Raw genomic sequence first — 22,668 nt, 5'->3', positions numbered from 1 at the left:
GAAATAACCACACCGAGTGTCCTAAACAATTCTAAACTTTTATTTTGCCTAACAAGAGTGAAAAGAAATGAAAGGCAACATCAAAAAATGAAAGTTTATACAGAAACTCACGACAACTGTGTGTCTGTAGTATCAACAATAATAATAATAATATAATCCTTTAAACCAGTAAACAAAAAGAATTGAAAGTGAGTTACAGTGAAGATACTTTAATATGCAAAGAGGAATGAGAGGAGTCAAAAGGAGAGAAATGAGGCCGAGAAATCCAGATGATTTTTGGGAAAGTAGCACCAAAAACATCAAATCGGTGAGACATGTTTTTCTTTAACACTTCCCAAACTTTAAGGGGTTTTTTACTGAAAATGCATGTCCTCTCGAAAACAGCTCTAAACACAATTTAATACAAAAAAACAAAAGTGTAACCATGTTGTCTCAGGGCAGAGTCCTCATCCTCCTTTAGGTTGCTCTGTGTGACAATTCAAGTCCACAAACGTGTCTAAAGAAACCCATAGCTTATAAGAGTTGAGATGAAGTGAAGCTGCGGCCAACGGTCCACACACAGGCTTCAGGTCAACTAGCATTTAAACACAGCTGGGAATACGCATGAGCCACCAGAGACGACTAACAAACACATCCTCGTCAGTCCAACAGTCTTCTTGAAAGGATCCGTGGGAAGAGGAGGAGGAGAAAGAGGTTTGGCTAAGACGGTAAGAGAAATCATAAGAGATACTGATGAGTTAATAATGGAGTGTAGCAGGTGAGACACTGTCGTTAGTGTCAGGCCATGAGGATGTTGGGAGTTATGGAGGGAAGGGGATGTCCTGCATCGTTTTCTATTTGACACCGTCCGCTGGCACAGAGAAACTCAGCCCCCTCTGGTTTTTCTGACTAGACGGAGCTCCAGCCTGAAGTGCATCATAAAATCTGCCAAAAACAGACATAGTGATGACTACAGCAGAACATTTGAGTGGAGATTCATGGACCGGCGGAGAAAAGCGTCACCTCTGGATGGCACTGGACCCACATCTGCGCAGAGGCAGAGGGGTGCTGGAGAGGACAGGCCTTCTTTGACTTGGAGACATCCAGTGAGCGCTCTCCTGATCCTTCACCACTGCCACCTCTGTTGCCCTTCCTCTTCCTCTTGGAGTCCTTGGCTCGTCCGTGGCTCGTCCGCCTCTGCTCCTCAACCTCAATCTAAGGGAAAATGGAGTTTAGATGTGGGAGATGCGGCTACAAATGTGTGAAGACAGGGACAAAGTCTAGACAATTTATGCCTGCGATGTGATCCAGACCAGCCAAGCAAAATGTGGTCCACCTTAAAGCAGAGACCCTGCTAAGGATTTAAATAGCAATCCTGCAGAAAGAGATCCTGAAAAATCTGGGAAATGCCCTGGTGGTGAAAGTGCTTTAAAATGTATAAAAACCAACAGCTTTTCTTGTTTAAAATGTGTTTTAGAATATCCTGAACATGCAGCTGTGTAGTGCAGAGTAAAAAGTAAATGTCAACAGTTGGTAGTGCTAATTTAACCAAAATCAACTGAGCTTCCTAATAAGTAAAACAGGCGTGTGCTTTGTTCTCCTGACCTGGATGAGCGTGTGCAGAGTGTCTGTGGGAGGCTCTGAAGCAGCCTGCAGAACCCTGTGGATGGTGTTTGTCTGGTCCAAGGAGACCTCCAGAAGGTCTCCTTCCAGCTGCAGCTCCTCCAACCTGACCTTGGTGGCTGCAGAAAGCTGCACCACTTTGCCTTTGAGTGAAGGCAGCAGGGGCAACAGAGACCCTGCATCTGAGGGGAGGAGAGTCAAAGGTCACTTCAGGTCTGTGAGCTGCAAACCTCCAGAAAATAACTGCTTCTGTTTAATTCTGTTCTTACCTGTAACATTTGACATCTTGTTGATACCGTTTTCATACCCAGCCTAGCAAAACATAAGCAATACTTTGAGAATTTTTATTAAAAAATTCCTCAATCAATTATGAATCAACAGGGTTTTCCCGGGATGTTAGAGTTTTAATTAAAAATGCATCAGGACTGTCATTTACCTGAGTACCATTGCTGTCTGTTTTCTTTTGAGGAGAGTTATCCTTAGTGAGATCAATCACCCCGTCCTCTCCCTCTCCTCCTTCAGAGTCTGATAAAACGATGACTGAATCCCTTTCCGGCTCCTTCTCTGCATCTTCCTCTTTCTTTACGTCGTGCTGCAGAGTTTCTCTGAGTTCTTGCAGCTTCTCCAGAGCCTGCTGCACCTCTGGCGTCTCCAGCGCATCCTTGGCTCGGCCCTGCCATGTGATGGCTCTCTCGGTGAGACACTGCAAGGCTTCTCCCTCGGGCAGGCGCACGGGTAACCTCTGCAGGGCTACCAGCAGAGCCAGGATAGTCTCTAGGCGCGGCCGCCGCGACCGCTGGCACTGAGGACACAGGAAGCGCGTGTCCCAGTCCCACCAGCACAGGGGGTTAGCTGTCGGTTCTGAGGGCAGTGGGGAGGGAACAGGAACACAACCACCGTGGAACCACTCCTTGCACAGATGGCAGCGGAGCTGAGGAGCACGAGGCGGGCCGGCGCACACACACACAGTCTGAGGAACGGCGGTAGGACAGCCCTGGTTACAGTCGCCGTTCTGTTTGACGGGGTTCTGAGAGAGGACAGACGCGTCTGTCTCATCGGCTCCACCCCGCCTCTTGTTCTCCCAGGAACTTGAGGTGATTAGTCCAGATTTGCACAGGTTTGCTTTCTGTAACCTCAGCAGGGCCTCCTTCTCCCGGTGCTCCCCTTCTTTGAAAGCAATCACCTGAAAGAACGATGTACAGCTGTAGCATAGAACACAAGCGGCCATGACAACAGCAAAAGTTTTGATTGTTCTCACAATAGCTGCAGGATCCCTCAGGGCCTGAGCGGAGAGCCCCAGAGTGTTGGTATCGGAGTCCTCCAGCAGATCATCCGACGACTCTGCTTCATTCTGATTTTCCCTCCTTTTTGCACACGGACATAACACCTGCGGGGATTTCCAAAAGAGCTTTCAATATCAAGTCTAACGTGAAACATTGAAGTTTAAATGAGGTTTCCGTCAAAGCACCTCGAGCAGAGAGTGCGGACTGCTCTTCTTCAGGAAGGTTTTGGTGGCCTTGTCTCTCCAGGAGTGGGCGCTGGCCACCTGCAGTTCCAGCTGCCTCAGCTCCTCCATGAAGACGGGTAGGTCCCGGCCAATAGCTACAAGCCCCTCCAGATCATCCAGACACGGGTAATGCTCCCCGTTCTAGAGAAGTACATGCTTTTTTCAAATACGAGTTATATCTAAAGAAGTAACAAAAGAATAAAAATTTTCACCTGGATCTCCTCCAAGTCTGTAACCCAGGCCCGAGCACGGGTCAGGCAGCTCTGCAGAGCCAGAATGTTGGGGAGGGTGACGGGAATGAGCTGAGCCTCATTTACTATTGCCTCCAGAGTGGAGAGAGGATGCTTCTGCCTAAATGAGCAAACACAAATTTCATTCCTTCTAATAATCCTAAACAATCTGAGAAACTGCAAACAGCAGCTTCTAACATCTGCTTCACCTTTGCTCCAGGCAGATTTGCGCTTTCTCCTCCCACCGTTCAGCTATTGTGAGCAACTCCTGAAGCTCCGCCATGGCCGTCTCCACAGACACACTCTGGGGCACATTGCAGCCCGCCTCCATGAGGTTCCTCAGCACCTCCAGCGTCACTTCCTGCCTCTCCCCTCCTTCTGTGCCGAGGGTGCGCCTCACCTCTGCCAGCCAGTGGCCTTGCTCCTTCAGGCCCTGAAGCAAATCACACTCCGGCACCACTACCGGAAGTGTGCTTCCTTCGTTCAGCAGAGTCTGCAACTGCTCAGGTGGAGGGGAATCCTTCCTCCAGTCTTTGTCACTAAGCAGCACTTGTGCCCGTTTCTGGTACTCCTCCACCGTCTGCAGAACCGCCTGGAAAATCAACAAAAACAGAGAAGCGTCAGCATGAGGAGCACTTTCAGAGAAAAGGAATTCTTTCTGTAGGAGTCGTTTGTACCGAAAAAGTATGAGGAAAAAAAAAAAAAGATTTAAAACTGTGCACCGGCTCAGACCTGAACGATATGACTCACCATAACATAGAAATCAAATTTGAACCTTAAAAAACAAGTCCCTTCTAAAAGCCTCTGCAGTGGTTACATTTTCATCTAAACTGGAGATTATCTTTGTTTATTTGGGAATGTTTAAAAAATGAAAGCTATTCTGACAAAACCAATATAACCCTTTCACTAGGGATGTCTGATCCCATCACATGACCAGAAATCGGGCCCGATTGTGTAGTTTCAGACGCGATCAAAATTGAATGTTGCATCCTGATCAGGGATAGGAAATGTAGTTTATTCTCAATATTACAATTTGTGCTTGATATGTTTTTATAGCTCATTGTTAAGTCTGCACATCATGACAGGATCACAATATTTTATTGCAGTAAAACGCAGCAGAAGCACTAGTTTGAGCAGGAAGCACGCAAAAACACTTCAGTAAAGTGAGCGAGATCTTCACAGATTTATACTTCTAGGATCAATAATTATTTATAGATGTTTAAAATTGACAGCAAGTGTCTCCATTGGTTTGTCTTAACATACACAATGACCTTAGAAGGCAATGAGGATTGCTCTCATGCTGTTGACAGACAGAAGGCAGCGAGACGGCTGCTAAGGGACCGTCTTTAAAGTGAAACCTCCAGGAAGAAGTGATTAAAAAAAAATAATAATAATGTCTCAAAAACAACCAAAACTAATCAAAGGCTACACTGATGAGCTTGTCATGAATACTTATATTTATGCAACAACGACAACTTTATAAGAAAACTAATGTTACATTTTATAGAATTCTTTAATGGAGATATGAATCGCATATGATTAAAAATGTTCAATAGTTTAAAAATAAAGTCCCCAAACTTTCTTACATAAGTAATTATAACCTACCTTTACTAGTTAATAGTTAACCTTTTTTTTCTAGTTGAAAGTTGCACTTTTTTTTTAACTTGCTTGTTCAAGCTACTTCACAGAAGTGCTCCTTTTAAGTGTGAAATGGTGAAAGAAGGTTAATATAACAAATCGGTGGGAAACGGGATCTTTTTATTCTGCATTAGGTTGTGTTTTAATGTGTTGAATCGGATCAGGCCCAAAAAACCTCATTGAGACATCTCTTCTTTTCACTCCATCACTTTGATGGTCAATAAAACTGAAACCATCAGATTTGATTCTAGTCTGGTTGAATGCAGCTTCTAAGATTATTGCATTTTTCTTCCACGTGTCAGCTATATCCTTGTTGTACCCAACAGAAAAAACAAAACTTCAATCCCAATGTTTATTTACTGACTCCCCCTTCTGCAGAGTTTGGGTTGGCTCTTACCTGCACTTCTTCAAACTGGTCCATTACACAGGGCAGGTTCTGCATCGTTTCCACCAAGGACTTCAACTCAGCAAAGGTCACCTTCCTTTCACTGAAGACAGCAACACGTCAGGGTTATGTCGTTTTTGCATTGAAGTTTGTGTGAAAACTAAAAACAAGTGACCTCACCTGGTTTTTAAACCGCAGATGAGCTCTGCACTTTTCTGTCGACAGCTTCCTATGTCTTTAAAAACGGTGTTTAGTTTCCTGAGGAGTTCGTTGTCAGGAAACTTCTTCTCTGCTGCCTCCAGCATTAGCTTGTCCAGGTCTTCAATGTCTGAAATTATTCAAGCATTTTATTGGATTAGCATAATTTACCAAGTGAAATCCCTTTTTCCCCCCAACAAAAGACAGAAATCTGTAACGTTTATAGAAAGCAATAATAGTGAATTCTGACCGATCTTGCTTCCATCCTCCTGTTCAAGAGCCTCTTTTACTCTGTTGGCCCAGGAATCAAAGGACTCTGACCTGACTTTTAACCGATGCAACATGGCCAACAGCTCATCCAGAGTGTATCTGTACCTGAGGGCAGAATGAAAAAATGAGTACGGTTTAAGTTGGTGCAGAAATGCAAATGAAAGAAGCAAAATCCAGACCAATACCTGAGGTAGAGTTTTTCAGTGGGGCAGTTGCACAAGTCCTGAGTATGGTAGAGACACACGAGCTGCTCGGGGCAGTTCGAGCAGGCCAGAGCAGAGAGAAAGCATGTGGTCTTACATTTATCACACTGTCTCTCATCATCAGGCAGCAGCTCAAAAGCCTCCCGCTCTGCCTCTGTAATGCCCTGAAAGACGGATAAAGGTTTTAAGAAAGAATCTAAATTAAAAAATAAAACTTTTAGTGATGTGGTAAAATAAATCACTGGTTTAAACATCAATAAACAAGAGAGAAGCATCGATAAACAGAGCTGCGACTGTGTGGGATTTTTTATCACCGCGGTGATGAACCAGCAGGGGGCGCGGTGTCACGGTTAACCAAAACACTAATTCTTGGCAGAAACAATAAAGTGTGATGATGATGCAGCAGCATGACGGGGTGAAGGAGACGCTTTAATGTGGCAAAGATGCTAGGTTTACATATCAGTCTGCACCGCACCGCTGCAGCCACGCCTTCTCACACACACGGAAGTCAACTGGTAAAGGTCATCGCCACGACCTTGCTCTTTTTTCAGAGTTGTACAGATCACTCTGATCGATCAGGTCGCTAAACTAGAATCTATTACTGGGAGGTTCTGCAGAACTTTGGCCCGCTTTGCCGATAGCATTTTAGCCGATGCTAAGTGCATTAGCGCTGTGAAGCTGAAGTGCTTCACTCAGTCTTATCTGAGCCCGCTGAAAAGCATCGCAATCCGCGTTTTTATGTAATTAACAGCAACATGGCTCAGAGTTTCAGTTTGGTATTGATTCCCAAGTAAAAACGAAGTAGGCCATGTCTTATAACAACGAAAAGAGCTGCCTCTAGCTGAGGTCTTCCTGTTGTTTTGTGTGGTGCTGCTCAAAGAGGCTCTTTGTGCTCTGCTGCCAACTAGAGGTCAGCATTTTGAATCAATACAAATATCCACAAATAAACTATCGCGATATATTGCAGAATCAATTTTTTCTAACACCCTAGTTAGTACTGTGGCGACCTGGGGGTTAGCCCCACCTATAGCCTCTAAGACTCATGGGAAGTGTGAAATCTTGTGTGTTGAATCCTTCACCATCACAGAGAGCTGTGAAGAGAAGTAACGTTCATGTTACACTGTTGATGTGTGTTCATATTAAAATAATTTACATGCAGGAACAGAGACTGAGCAATCTGTTTCTCTGTCTTCTCTCTCTCAGACTGTTTGAGGGCGTGTGGAGTATGGGGCAAGGTCAGCCAACGCAGCTAGTTAAATGGCAGCTCGGCTCTCCTTTCCCTGCTACCATTGACAATTGCGTATGCGGAAAAATAAAGAAAAAACGTACCGAAACGATACAGAAGTGAACCGAACCAAAACTGTCGTACCGAAACGGTTCGGTTCAACTACGTGCATCGTTACACCCCTATTAACTACATGAAAAAGTTCTAATAAAATTCATGCTTTTGGTATTTTTAACATGTTCTTCTTAAATTTTTCTCATGATATATAAAAGAATTTAAGAATTAAACTGCATTCCTAAGTATCTCTTTATTTAAATAAAAAAAACTAAAATTTCTGAAACAGCAAGAGAAACGGGTGAACCAAAGTCTCCCTGCTCTGCTCCATTCTGATGCATTCACCTGCAGACAAATAGATCCATGAATGTCTTTGTTTTCCTCGCCTGAGCTGGAATCTGGATCTAAACTGTACGGCTGAAAAGCTCTGATTTTGTTTGCCATTTTTGTCGCACCAGTCATGTTAGGTTGTAATTGTGAGGGGCTGTAAGCCCGTGGGACAGAGTGTAACCAGAGATTCCATGAAATGTCAGTAGAAGGTTACTCCAGTCCAAACATTCCCACCCACAACTCAGAGGTAATGAACTGCCGCTCTACAGAAACTATGTCCAAGAAAACGACAGTTTAAAAAAACATTTGGCTAAAAACTAAAAAATCATGGTTAAAAGACAACTGGGAAGGCTTTGAAAATGAATAAAAATATAGCTAGAGTTGGACTTTAAATTGCATCACTGAGCTGAAATTTCAGTTAAAAAAAACTTAAAGTCTCGTGATTAGTGCAGAGCAGATCCAGAATCTTTTCATACGTTTGTCCTGAATTAAAATATTCTTTGACAGCAGCAGCTTTTTTTGGGTCAGCAGTAACATTCATGTTTTTGTTTTGAGGTGCTACATGTCTAATAACTGTTAATATGATGGACATACGTCATCATCCAATCAGCTATGTCCCATAATACCTACTTTTCCTGTTTTTTCTTTGTGTCATCTCTAAAATTTTATTTCTGAAAATTACTTTTGTTTCCTGGAACATTTCATTTTGTTTTTTGTTCTTGTTTTTTTTTTTTAAATAGCTATAGTTCCTGGAATTTTGTTTTAATTTCTAAAACTTAATTTTGATTTTATAATATTTTCGTTTTGCTTTCCTAATTGTTGTGATCGTTCTGCTGTTTTTGCATCGAGTCATTTGTTGTCGCGATTTGAACTTCAGGGCCACCGTAGATGATCCTTAAACATACACCGTTCCAACCAGTGGATTTTTCAAGCACACTGTTAAAAAATCCAGTCGCCCATGTGACCAAATTGGTCAGACCCTCGAGCCCTGATAACGGAAAAACAAAAATGTGAGCCTCAGTTTAAGGTGTGTGAGAAGAAAAACAAGTAAAAGGTTCAAAATGAAGACATCCTGTCATCATCTTTGGCTGTGAGGATATGTAATTCTGTTAGATTTGTAAAGTATAGGTGCTGTCAGAACCAGCTAGTGTAGAATTACCCAACCATCCCATCTTGACCTCAGTGCAACCTGAAGCTGTGTTTTCTGTACCGCAGAAGTGGGTAATCAAAAGCTATAAAAATATGTTTTAGAGGAGTTCCACCCAGCAGAGGAGAAGGGTGTTACTCGCTCCACCAATGAACCGATGTGGCTAAAAAGGAAACGCCTAAAAACTTTATTTTTTAAGTAATTTGACCTAAATAAATACAGGAAATGACTTTGTAAATGAATAAAATGTTTGTCTCACCCTTTCCATCAGATTCTTGCGAAGTTTCCTCTCCTCTTGAACAATAATAAACATCTCCCGGTGTGTGGCTGCAGCCAGGTTCAGGTCGAGTTTCTCAGGGCTAGCAGCCATTTTGCAGGTTAGCTCCTCGTGGGAGAAAACACAATACCTCCTGAGACGGCGGTAGTGCTCAATACAGGAACGGCCAGCAGGGAGCTATGAAAAGAAAAAGGAATTTAGTGGGAGAATTTTGAAAGCTTTGATCCTTGGAAAGAAACATACATTTTATCCACTTCAAAATAAAAAAGAAACTAGAAAATTAGGATTGTTTAAGCTGATAACAAGTAGCAACAGTACACAGTACAAATGTAATGCATGGGTTTTGAAGAAAAGGGTGTGGCTAAAAGTCTTCATTAGTGATATAAAGGGCCGTACACTCCGGGACGAATATCGGCGCATGTTATTTGCCAGCGTTTTTCAACACTTTCTTTGTGTTCACACCCAAGCGATTTCCATTGACGATGAGCCGAGTGAACATGCAAATTCATTCCCTGACATTAGATGGCGCTTAATGTAAACAGAAATACTCCTATACACAAGGTGGCGCTGCGCAACTTTACTCTTCTTAAAGTCGCTTTTCACTCAGAAGAAGAGAGCAAGTATTTACGCGCTTGTCAGAATCAAACAAAGAAAACATGAATATTTCCAGCACCAGTAGCTCTAGCTCCAGTTCCAGAGATGAAGAAATTATTGTTCTGTAGAATTATGAAAGACGCCGGAATAGACGCCGATTTTGGGTACATCCCATAGTTACGAGAAGAGAAGAACATGGGGAGTTTTATCGACTGGTACAAGAGCTGAAAATGTATCATGAGCGTTTTCGGGGATATTACAGAATGTCCGTCAGTGAGTTGCATCTTCATCTTATTTCTTCGCGGCAGTGTAGATGCTACTTGGCGTATATCTTCGCCGTTACGCATTTGTGCTCAGCAAGACAGTTTTGTGTTTGAGCGCCCCCAAGTTGTGTTTTACTGTAACTTCAGAAGCCCTAGAAACGTGTGTAAAAGCGCCATTCTCATTGGTCGTATAGTTTTTGATGCAGCGCGTCAAACCAAAAAAAATCGAACCCAATGCGTTTTTAAAAAAATGACGCTTTTTCGCGTCGGTGTGCACACTCACATTGGTGCCCTTTCTTTAGTCACGAGGCGTTAAATTTCAGCAAATATCGCAAGCGAAATTCGTCCCGGTGTGAACAGGTCTTAAACGTGCAAACATACCCAATCTGCAGTGCAGAAGTTCACCGCTTCAGCAAAGTTATATCCCTGATTGAAGCCACTGTGGTAGGCTCTGGGGAAGGTGATCACGAACTCTCCGGCACACTGGTTGGTACGAACAACCTGCCAAAAGAAAAAAAAAGACAAATGTTAAAGGGAGCATGTTCATTTATTTGATGCCGTGGCGGCTTAGAAACTGACCGGTACTCCGTGAGCCATCAGAATGTTAGGATTCATGATGGTGACAAGTTGATGCAGGAGGTCAGGCTGGAACTCAAACAGCTCTGGCGTCAGCTTCTTCATAACTTCCTCGAGTCGCTCCGCTGCTACAGACGGAACGCCATACCAAGTCTTGGGTTCTCCCCTGGAGAGGATAAAAACGAGAACCAGACATGAAAGGGGGAGGTTAAAGGTTTCTATTCAAACTACTTATTTTTGGAATATAATGCATAATTTTCACCACATAGTACACGTAATAACGTGCGTACCAGTGCAGGTAATTAATGGAGTAGCTCCAGTGGTCCTCTATGTGCCAGCAGAAGGCTGAGAAGACCATGCCCACATAAAGCCATGGGACCTTCATCCCAGAGATGTCTCCATTGATATGGCACAGTAGGGACTGCTCAAGCACAGGCATCACATTCAGGTTCCAACCGCAGCGTGCGTATTCCTGAGACAACAGCACAAAACAGAGCCACTGTAAAACACACATTCTGATTTATTAAAGATCCGTGTTGATTTTTTTAATAAAACTTTTTTTTAGACTAGTTCCAATGACTGCAGCTGTTTTAGTGATTTGTAAAATAAAAAAGCCACAGGCCACTCCAATGTCAGAAACAAGGCTTTCAATTCACCACTTATTTACAGTCCACATTTAAAGTCCCACTCCAATCATCTTTTGGTTATGACTATGCCGTTTTTAGGAAAAATTTAAAAACTGTCGTTTTCTAGCACATGTATTCTGCAGAGCGGCAGTAGTTGGCATGGAGTAAGCCCACTACCACTGCCCGTCATCCATCAGCTTATGCACTCTCCCACTAGCTTACAGCCCCTCACACCCAAACCTAACTTTACAGCTGCGACAAAAATGGCGAGCAGTTTTGTACAGTTTTGAACCAGATGCCAGCTCAGACAAAGAAAAAAATATTTATGTACAGTGTAATTTCTACACTACAACAAAGAAGCTTTTTTAAACAGCATTTTTTCATCTGACCCTTATTTACAACAATTTAAATAAATAAACATACCTCCTCTTCCTCTGTGAGGATCTTCTTCCCATTGTTCATGGGGAAGCCGCTGCCAAACTCTTTGGAGTGGATATCTGCTCCGTACTCCACAGTCACATCTTCCTCGATGCTGCTGACTAATCTCCAGAACTCTCTCTCCACGAGCTCAGGGGGAACCATCTACACAGACAGCAGGACAGTGGGAGATCATTTTCCCGGTGTTTTATCACATGTGCCGTGTCATAAACAGTCCATTTCCTGGAGCACTCACATGGACAGGCATGTTGAAGTAGTCGGCTTTGAAGGAATCCGCCATCTCCCCGAAGCTCTGCAGCGTGTACTCCCTTGTCGCCTGTTCAAAACCGAACGCTTCCGTCGGTTTCTTGCACTCCTCCAAACGCAAACAGGACAGGGAATAAATAAATACCAAAGTGTGCATTGTTGGCAGAAGATTTAAATAAAAAAAAATAAAGGTTAAAGTAAAATAAAAACACTTGCAAGTGTTTTGTCTTACTTCTGCCACACACTTAGGACATCTCCAGTTGCTTTTAGGAGGATCAGCCAGAGGAGGCAGAAGACAGTAAGTATGGAAGTTGTCATCACAGCCGTAACACATGAGCAGTTTATCGTCGTCGTCTCCCCGTCCGCACATCCGACACACGTAGGAATCCACCTGTGAGTGATAGACGCCATGAATTCTGCCCACTTCACAAATACAGACAATCACTGAACAAATAAAGTCCTTTAATCCCAAACACAAACGACTGTTTGTTTTGTTTTTCAGTTTTAGAGAATGCTACATGCTGTACTTACACTCTGTGGGTTGTTGGGGTTGCGTCTAAGCCTCATGGTCATTTTGGTGCAAGGCCCTTCCATGTGTTCTCTCTTCCCTTCACTCTTTTTGTCCACCTCCTCTTTTAGCTCCTCTTTCTTCACTATGACAGTAGGGGGAGGCGGTGGGGGGTTGTACGCACTCCCATTATTTTGCCCCTGTTCGGGCTCCAGTGGCTCAGACTTGACTGGGTTTTCTCCTGCTGGAGGGGAGGCGTTGTCCTTGATGGTCAGTGTTTGAGGAAGTTCGTCTACATTGAGAGAGAGAAGCACTAAGCTCTAGGAGTAAACACCTCAATGCACAGCAGAGCAAGTTAGAGGGATGGTTACACTCTAAATGCCAACATTAGAAAACAAACACCCTTGATTTGTTTCTTAGTTTTAAGCAAAGCTACATTGGGGAACTTCCTCTTTTTCTAGTTGTGTATTTAAAATAAGAATATATTGCCATAAGCTCAAAACCACGACTCGCCTTTCTTTCTGATGCTTTTGTCCCTTGCCACGAGTCCAAGTCCCATCATCTTTGGCCCTGCGCCGTAAATCTGTAACTTCTTCAGCTCTGGGTTCTTCTCGATGTCCTCCTCGGTTGGTTCAGGCTACAGAAGAATGACAATCTTTAGTCAGGAACTAATGACTGAAAATAGTCTCAAAAGCACAGAGAGCAAAGCGACAGTTTAAGCCAAGCTAAGAGCAAACCGTTTAAGCATTAGAGCACAACAGTTCCACCAAAGGAAGGAATTAGACTAAGCTTGTCAGTAGCAGAAAATGATCCCGTCACAGTGACAGAAGAAAGTTAAACCCACCACCAGAAAACAGTCTCTGAAAATGCAAGCAAAGTTAAAGGAAAGAGAGTTAAAGGCTCAAATTTCTATGATTAGTTAAGAATTTCACCATCAATTCTTAACATTTGAACTTTGATTTGCAGGGGGGGCTGTCACAAAAACGATGATCAACACAGAAATCCACCTGGCTCCATCTGTGCCAATGGTGAAATGACAGCTATAGATTGAATCTAAACTTAAGGAAATCTTACAAATGTTAAAGCTAAATAGTGTATCCATTTTAAAGTCATCTGCATTTTTCAGTGTCACGTTTTTTGAACTCCAAAACATCTAACGTCTGAACATCATAATAAGACATTTTGAGGACTAAACATTAAGCTGAAGTCTGAATACTGGCAAAAAATAAATAAATGTGACCCTTGAAAAATCTTCAACTGCTATACTTTTGAACACAATTTTGTTTCAATTCTTCAATTTAATTTTTTCTTGGCTGAAAATTTGTTTTTCTGTTGATGTTTCCTATTCTGTCCAATGAAGATTAGTGGAGAAAAAATATATACATTAGTCTAACATTAAACATTAAAAAAAAAAAAAACGTTATTTCCAAGTGAAGTAAAAAATATGGGTTTTCAAAGAACAAAGCTTTTCTAATGTTGCTGAATTACTTTATTTTATTGTTAAATACACATAGAACCTTCTCCTTATGTGTAAAAAAAAGATTAATAAAGAGTTCTTCAAATCAAGTCTTTCCATTTTCTTGTAAGATTAAATTTTCCAAATATAAAGTAATAAACAATAAGGAAATCACATGTTAGCTGGTAACCAGTTATTAAATGAGCAAATTTTGAAAATAAAAAAGTGATACACTCAAAGACAACAGAAATATAAAAAAAGATTTTTAGTTTAGCCCAAATTCTGAGCTGGAGCTTCCAACTCAAACTACAGAAAGTTTTTTTTTTAGCAATTAGAAAATTTAGTTATAACTTTGACCTGGATTCATGCACACAAAGTATAAAGACGTGAAGTCAAAGCCCTTTGGATCCCAATGTCACTCAACTAACTAAAAAGCACAGAGGGTAACAATTGTTGGTATTGGTTTGGGTTGACTGGTATTGTTCCAATATTTTTTAGGTTAAGGAAGAGGCATGCCCAATTTCACACACTCATAGATGCAAGACAAAACATTTTCTGTGTACACAGAACATCATTTCTGCCACCAAAGCCTTTGTGATTGCAAGCAGCTGACATCAAAGCAGCAGATGAGAAGGAGGGTATGCTGGTGGGGGCAATCACTAAAGAATTTGGCTTCAAAACAAGCAAACCAGGAGTCTTGAAGGACAACAACTCAGTCACAGTTTAGCTCTAAACCTTTTTAGATACATCAAGACCATTAGTGTTGGAAAATTCAATGCTTTATGCTAAGTATTTGGTATTTCACAGTAAGTGCACTCAAAAGAGAACACATGCATCCACACTGTTAGCTGTTGCAGGTAAACAGAGCAAGCCAAGGCAGAAAAGATGAAGAAATGGACAGTCAGCCCGTTAAACCTGAGTAACAAGGCAACTAGCATCACAAAGAATGAGCTACAGGCCAAACAACAAAACTGGACAAACCAGTCTGCCAATTTGCTTGTTATTTGTTGATTGGGTTGTTACAAAGAGAAGAAGACAGACCAGGAAACGTGGCAATGATCCATTTTGTTTTAAGAACTTCCCCACATGTATCAGTGCTCTGTAAAGCAACATGCCCACCACAGTTCTGAGACTGCTAGATAGCATGTTAGCCAAAGGTTGTTAATCAAAAGAAAAAGGACAAACACAAATGACTTTAAAGGAGGGTGTGGAGGTCTAAGAACAGCACAACGGAGGAAAGTGGGGGCGGAAAGTGAGCTCATAAGCCCAGGAGGCAGTACCGCAGAGATGAGCTGAGAGCCAGTGGTGAGAGGATGGGGGGCCAGATCCTCTGGACCCTGCAAAAGGAGACAATAACAGCAACAATAAACTAAGACAAGAGGAAAACAGAGATGAGGGGGAGGAAGGGGGAGACTTGAAAGATCAGCCAGTATGAGTCCAGCAGTGGATTTGTCCTCAACGCTTTAGTTTAAACTTCAACATATCTGAGACACAGCTACTTTATTAATACAGCCGGAGTGTTTAGTGGCAAAATAGTCACAGATCAAATTTAAAATGTAAACAGGTGTCTTTGGAGCCATAAAAGGAATTTGCTTTAAGCCAATGACCTGTTTTGACATTTTGAAAAATTTCCAATGTCTAAAACTCGGCAACCAAAGCAATGCAAATGAATCTCAACTACAGCCAGTGGGCAGGCGATGAAAAGGTTGTCTGGATGCAGTCCCTTCCACTGAGGTGACTGAATCATCTTAAAGTGTACGGTAGACCAAAAAACCTGAAAGGAGCCTCTTTGTTACTAGACAAACTGACACCCCCGTCAAAACTGTTGTAGAGTGACATCAGCCTGGGCATTTCTTAAACACGCAGGCTGACATTTTAGCATTAAAAGTCCTTTGTCCACCAACCAAATGAGATGTGGGGTAACGTGTCTTCCTTTAGTATTGATTCTATTCACTCTGAAAACCAGGATGTTGTTGAGGCTCTGTGTCAACCGATAATGTTTGGTTTGGAGTAAATATTTACATGCAGGGGTTGAAAATGCTGCTCGAAAACGTCAAGTACTGACATTTCTGTCAAACATGGACGGACGGGTGTCCGCACTTACATGCAGTTAATAACACTATACTAAACCCACAATTTGCCACAAATATTTTGTTACTGTTAAATTGAGATCTATGCTGCAACTATCATGACATTCTACCTCCCTGTTATTGAGCCAAGAACAGCTCAGCTGTCATGCATTACAGGAAAAAGCGCGTCTGCTTCGAAACAGAAGTTGCTCTTAAAGTCCCACTCCGCTCATCTTTTGATGTATTGTAAAATCATTCCCAGTGGTCTTTTTAATATGATTATGGCATTTTTAGACATCATTTGAAAAAAAACAAAAAACTGCAGTATTTCATAAGAAATTCAACTCTAGGTTCAAGGCAGGACTGTTGGTGTGAAACCAACCCTTTCCTCTCCCCATTGCTGAGAGCTCTCTGTTTACATGCTCCCAGCCCCTCACACCTCCAAACTTAACATTGGAGGTGCAATCAAACTGGCGAGCAATATTGGGGCTATCTACCCATGTGCCAGCTCGGTCGAGGAATACGTAGATGTACATGAATCTAGTCCCATTCATCAGAAGAAGGCGGAGCAGGGAGCTTGAGCCTCACCCACTGTAGTTTCTTTTCAAAAAATAAAGTCTTTTCAAACTGCTTTATTTTTGTTAGCTTTGATTGACAACGATTTCACTACAGAGATACTCGGCAGAGCTATTTTCAGCGTCATTTTCTTAATATATGTCCGTCATAAGACAAAAATGCCATAAAAATATTTTTAAAACTCCGTTTTCATTGGAGTGGGTCTGTAAAGATTTGACCAAATTTGGGACAAAATAGCTAAATCTAAATGCTGATGACACGAGTGTTCAATTGCTCTTCCAGAATATGACGTGTAAACTATGGATGGTGAAAGCGGGTCGTAACTTTTTAATTTGAATCCAAGCTGGGTTTTATTTTGATGGGGGGGGAATCCTTGTACAGTAAATGAATTTTGTCTACTAAAGAATTATTTTATGACATGTCAAAGCATAAGTAAAAATCGGGTGGTATTGCAGAAAGAAAAATACCTCATTGAAGGAAATAAACCCACAGAACAAGCCTTAATTCTGCTAACAGAAACTGTTATCATTTAAGGCTTGTTTAAAACAGTTTTCCATTTGCTGATGGAAAAGAGAGAAAGAAGCAGATTGCAGATATTCCATGAAGCACAGAGACGCAGACGCAGCAGCAGCAGAATAATGCAAAGCAAGATGACCAAACAGAAAATAATCAAGCTGGGATGTTTCCTGAATGCACCGTCACACGTTTCAGACACCAATATGCAAATGATGTGCAACGGCGCAATGAAAATGACAGAAAACAGCTGAAGTGTGGCGCACTCTGAATTTGATGTCAAACACTGGTTTTGTAAACAAGTGGTGAAATCATTTTGTTGATTATTTATGTCTGATCAGTTTATTAGGCCACAAATTGAATGATAACAGAAGATAACAGGGCTTCAGTTTTCTGTGTAAACTATGCCAACCAGATGTAAAACAAATGATATTATAAATGTTTAAATAAAAAAATGGAAAACCTAACAGTGTTATTTTTTCCACATACTAGATGATGGGAACCAACCTTAAAAAAAATTAATAAAAACAAGTATTCATACCAAAGAACTATTCCTTATTAGAGCTAAAGGTCAAAACAAACAACATTTTCTAAAGCTCTGTAAGCAAATAATATGGAAGCCTAAAGCATAAATTATTCAGTCTTTAAAGAAACAACCTGATCTGCATGTTTGACCCCTCCTATAAGCTTTCTCTCATCTTCTCCAGCTTATCAGTAATGTCACCAATACTAACCAAACAAACATGGCTTCATTATAAACAAACAAAACATTGTCTTGATGTTGCAACAAGCAATTAATGTTTAACAAATCCAGGCATTAATATGAGTGATACAGATTCAAGAAGGAAACCATTGCTGACCACAACAACCCGAGTTTACAACCATTACTACAACACCAATGCAGACACAGTATTTTTAGTCAAAATGGCATTACGCTAATCAAAATTATCCTCCAATAAACAGCTTTTAAACCTTCATTGTATCCAACAACATGTGTTTGGAAACATGGCCCAGAAATGTCTATTTTACTCATGGAAATCCAGTAGAGAGTGTGGTTGCTGGTCACAGAGGTATGCAAATGTATTGAATGATAAAAAGATACACTGGGACTCACATCAGGCTGGCATCGGTTAGCTCTGCGTCCATAACTGCTTATTTTGGACGGCTGCACCGACTGTCGCAGCGGGATAGAGTGAGGCTTGTACTCCTTATCCACGTCTTCTCCATCATAGTGCTTTGGCTTGCAAGGCTAGAAATAATGCATAAATAAATAAGTAACCTTACATGAAGGCATTCCCTTGTTTGACTGAAAAGGTGCAGAAATAACACAATCCCGGGGTTCAAAACTTTCTTCTTTGGCTTATTTTCTAAAGTTCTATAATAACTAATCAATCGTGTACAAGACAATATAGCGAGTGCATTACCAGAAGGCAAGACCCGGACTGGAACATTTCATATGGATAGACAATCCTCTCGTAGTGCGAGCGCAACAGGGAGCCGATGTTCTTGCCTGGGGGGTAACCAAGCCTTTGGGCAATTCGAGCCCAGCGCCGGTCTTTGCAGACCATCTCGAAACCCCCCTCATCCGTCACAATCTACAATACAAACATTTGTTTCAGCTTTAGAAACCAAAAGAAAGATACGATTTTAATATTTAAGAAAAACAAAGTCAACTATACCCACTTTTGACAGGCTGAACAGATCAAGAATGCGCCTTTCAATATGTGGGATTTTTAAGGAAGATCCTTGAATCTCCCAAAATCTGGCAATTCGGTCCAAATAGTTGAGCTTCACTCTGGTTTCAGCCTAACATGAAATGAGGAAACCCTACATTAGGATAAGCTCTCCCATAATGCAGAATGACAATGAACTGAATGGGAAGACAGAGGAACACACCTCCAACTCATTGAGCCTCTGGACACGGGGCGTAAAGCGAAAGCTATCAAGTTCTACTGAAAATGGTGGCTGCCAGTCCTGCAAGACAGTAGAGACATTAAACATGGAAGACAGCAGTGAAGCCAAAAGTAATTCAACTTGTGGATCCCATCCAACAATGGCTTTAGAGTGGTGACAGATCATCATGTTAAAATTAACCAAAGCCTGACCCTACTTAGACCACTTTCAACACATTAATAGAAAGAAAAAAAAAACTCTTTACTATCAGTAAAAATGACATTTTTGGAGAAAACCTTTGTCAGCAATAGTAGTGTAATGAATAACTGTTCAGAAATCAGGTTGAACTAGATGAGCACTGCATAGAATAAAGGACAAGAAGGTACAAATGTGGAAGTAAGTATTTACAGTCACATAATTCTATTTGTATTTTCAATCAAAATGAAACTATTTTTCTTCCTCTTTGTGTCAGACGGTTCAAGCTTCCACATCTTTCATGAATCTTTATTTATAATGCACACCTCGTCGGGCATTATTCCTTAGAAATATGTTAAACAGGAAGCCAGAAGGCGCCTTTTGATATAATGATGACAAACATCTCACTTAAATAGCTATAGTTGTTAAAACATGTTGATAATTGGAAAAAAAAAAAAGTTACTTAAAGCCAATTAAGAAGGCACATCTAGATTTTAAATAAACTTTTTTATGTGTAGATTTGGAGGAAATGTGGTTATGGAATTCCAATAGAGATGATAAATTTGGGTATTAAAGCAGTGTTATTAACTACACTCTATATGTTATTCAAGAGAATTTTAAACAATACTAAAGACATAAGAGTCATGAAAAGTCCCCAGCAGTTATGTGATCACAGACTAGATTATTTGTGGTGGGCATTAATGTCACATGTTAAAATGGGTGCTAATAAAGATTTTTTATTTCAATGATTCTGTAGATGTTAGACTACTTTTTCAATGTTGTATGATTTAACTCCTATTTTATTATTAAGAATTACAAATTATGAAATTCATACGCGACTGCCAACATTGAACTGTACTGAAAATGTAAGCTTCATGTACGGCTGTATTTATTTTCCAGAGGTTTTTCATACTATTTAATAATGTGAATATAACATAAAAGAAAATTTAATTGTCCTAAAAAAACTATCTACATGTTATTCCACATTTTTGGTCAACCAATCAAAAATGTGATATTTCACATTTAGAACCAAATCATTTCTGCAAAACATTGTAAAAACAAAACCAAAAACCAAAGGGATATTTACTGGTGGAGGTCGGATCTTGCAAATTCCAGACTTCTCCGCAATTGGCCGTATCTTGGCGATGTAGCCCAAGGGATCCTTAAACTCCTCCCATGACGGTTCAAAAACTGGACACTCCGGAGGAGGAATAAATTCCTCCGCATCCATTTCCCTGACAATGGGAAGAACCAAAATTCATACAAGGTGCATACAAGGGAGCATTTGTGACTGACAAACAGATACAGTTGCTATTTGAAACACATAACAGATGCTTGAGTTTGTTTCAAGACAAAAAGGAGCGATTATTTGGTTACCAAGATTTTTGCAAACGTTACAAAACAAACTAATAAATAGGGACACTTCAAAATGATGAACAGAGAAAATCTTTAAGCTCACATTTTCTCAAAGTACATTAAATATTAAAGTAGATTTACTTGATCCCATCAATCATCATTATTCAGATTATGAAATCTCTCAAATCAACGGCCTAAATTTGCAATTTGGTAAACTAAATAGGTACTGCTCCAAACCTAGGAAGTTAAACCACAATTTCTACATGTTGCCCACAAAAATGCATACTTGATATATTCGCACAATCGTTCAAAGATTATTTAAAAAGACACAAGGGTGGCTTTATGTTTTCAAGTGACCCCTCCCCCAACATGACACGCAGCATAACAAACCTCTAGTAAATCAAGGCCTCGCAAAGCTAGTTTCCTGTGAAGCTAAAAAGGCCTGACACTAATGTTTCCTAACACAAACCCTTTACATTTATGATTCCTAAATAAAAAGAAAAACTTAAGCCTGATGAGGATCTATTAGCTTTTGTTTCAGAAGTGTAGTTGTAAAGCTAAACAGAGCACTTGGACTGCAAGACCACACCAAAACAAAAGGCCAACCTGGGTTCAACACGGAATCCTGTCTGAAATATTCGCCATCCCAGGCAGATCCAATCACAAATAGACCGATGTCACGTTATTTAACAATCTAGATTTCACAATTATTACATTAAATACACAAAAGTAACTTTCTTAAACAACTTCCAGTATCGCAGTTTCATAAAAATATATATCTTTTTTTTATGTTGGACAATCATGTAGGGGGGGAAATGTGATTAAAATGCCATTTAATCTTCAAACATCAATGACATAACAAACCCATCTAATTTTCACAGGCCTTCGGACGAACAATAGCGTGTAGTCAATGAACCTTGAGGTATTAAGGCCATCCAGACTTCCTTATTAAGAACGGACCTAGAACCTGGAAATACACATCAATATCATAGACAGTCTTATTTAAAAGAGCATTTTAAGATGCCTTTTTTCTCTTTGGTTGACACTGTTGGCTAAACTTGGGAGAAGTGACGTAAAGCCTACCCTTACCTTTGGCGACAGCCGAAACACAAGAAAGAAAAAAAGCCCCTAATTAAGTTAAAGGTTAAGCTAAGGCATCTAAGTGCATTTATTAGCTGCCAAAAATGATTACTAGACTAGCTGTGTCTATAATAAAGCTACGACAAGCAATAATGCGGCTTACAGCTAATGTTAGCACAAACGACAAAGGCCTCCACTTTTTTTTCTCCCTCAGAACCGTCCCAGTGCCTTCCACGGGTTTACGCAGCTAGCATCACTCTGCTAACACAGTGCCTGTGTGGGCGAGGAATCCGAATTATCACTTCTAACACCTTACCTACACGCTAAACTTAATAATACCGACGCTAACAACCTAACAAACAAAGTGGGTCAAGTATTTATACTCAAACGCTGTAACTTAATTCACGATAATAAAAAAAAAATTGCCATGATGTATTCCAGTAACTAACCCAAAGACACCTGGATGTCCCGGGGTCTGATAAAGACTGCAGTCGCTCTCCTTCCTCTGTTGTTGTGATGTCTAGTAGATGGCTAACCAGCTGTGCTGGGCTCAGTCGGCTAGCTACCGCGGCTAGCAAAATTGTTCAGCTTCCGCTCTCCATGTACTGCGCTCTAGCAATCACACGGGTTCGGTTTTCTAATTTCTGGCGTTTGTTTGATGTCAAACGAAGGTCTCACACTTTTCAATAATGTCTTGATTAATGATTTCCGATCAACATCGTTTCATCACTCCTTTCAGGCCATTCCAATCTTCCTTGATGATGAGACGCCATCTTAGTTTTTCTCACGACCGAAGTACACCCTCATTTCTTCAGGCGTTTACGAACTGAAAGTAGTGCCCGATTACGCAAAAAGAAATGGTGTCATTTATTACAGGCACATCATCCGCGGAGGTCATCGAGTGTTAACTGTAATATGGTCTTCTAACAAACCTCAATTATAACTTGTTTTTTCTATTCTTTTTTCTTACTGTATTTCTATTGTTATTGGACAACAACAATGATAATAATAATATTAAAAAATAAATAAAAATGGTACAGTCTGTACAGTAAAACAAAAAAGTCTGTATTATTTTTTGTCTCCTAATTGTTGTTTTACTTAAATTTAAAATTGGTAATTGTAGGACGGACAAAAAAGAGATAATTCAGTGATCTAAAATGTATTTATTACCAAAGAAAAAAAATGAAATACATTTTAAATATAAACAAAAATG

General features: G+C 40.7%; 1 protein-coding gene across 6 annotated transcripts; it reads right to left on the bottom strand.

The window, feature by feature from the left end:
- Positions 1-19: 19 nt before the first annotated feature.
- Positions 20-22,333, bottom strand: kdm5c (lysine demethylase 5C). 6 transcript variants are annotated; one of them, XM_011477479.3, is made up of 29 exons: positions 21,905-22,294; positions 20,107-20,254; positions 18,828-18,905; positions 18,615-18,737; positions 18,356-18,526; positions 18,046-18,180; positions 15,054-15,110; positions 12,831-12,954; positions 12,341-12,609; positions 12,042-12,200; positions 11,799-11,918; positions 11,549-11,707; positions 10,790-10,971; positions 10,503-10,665; positions 10,305-10,424; positions 9,049-9,243; positions 6,016-6,197; positions 5,811-5,935; positions 5,543-5,690; positions 5,375-5,465; positions 3,549-3,931; positions 3,322-3,460; positions 3,071-3,250; positions 2,861-2,989; positions 2,039-2,785; positions 1,872-1,914; positions 1,585-1,784; positions 1,003-1,194; positions 20-924 (listed from the first exon to the last, which is right to left on the bottom strand). In XM_011477479.3, the coding sequence occupies exons 2-29, from the start codon at positions 20,248-20,250 to the stop codon at positions 916-918; spliced, it is 4,767 nt and encodes a 1,588-aa protein (XP_011475781.1). In that variant the 5' UTR covers positions 20,251-20,254; positions 21,905-22,294; the 3' UTR covers positions 20-915. The 6 variants fall into 6 exon arrangements, with proteins under 6 accessions (XP_011475781.1, XP_078806423.1, XP_078806424.1 ...); XM_078950297.1 differs by having other exon boundaries at positions 21,465-21,942; XM_078950298.1 differs by having other exon boundaries at positions 21,619-21,940.
- Between the last annotated feature and the right edge of the window lie 335 nt (positions 22,334-22,668).

The sequence above is a fragment of the Oryzias latipes genome, chromosome 7 (assembly GCF_053564925.1).
Source record: "Oryzias latipes strain Hd-rR chromosome 7, Olatipes_Hd-rR_3.1".
NCBI lineage: Eukaryota > Metazoa > Chordata > Actinopteri > Beloniformes > Adrianichthyidae > Oryzias > Oryzias latipes.
The sequence above is the reverse complement of the archived record's forward strand: the minus strand, read 5'-3'. Positions and strand labels throughout refer to the sequence as shown.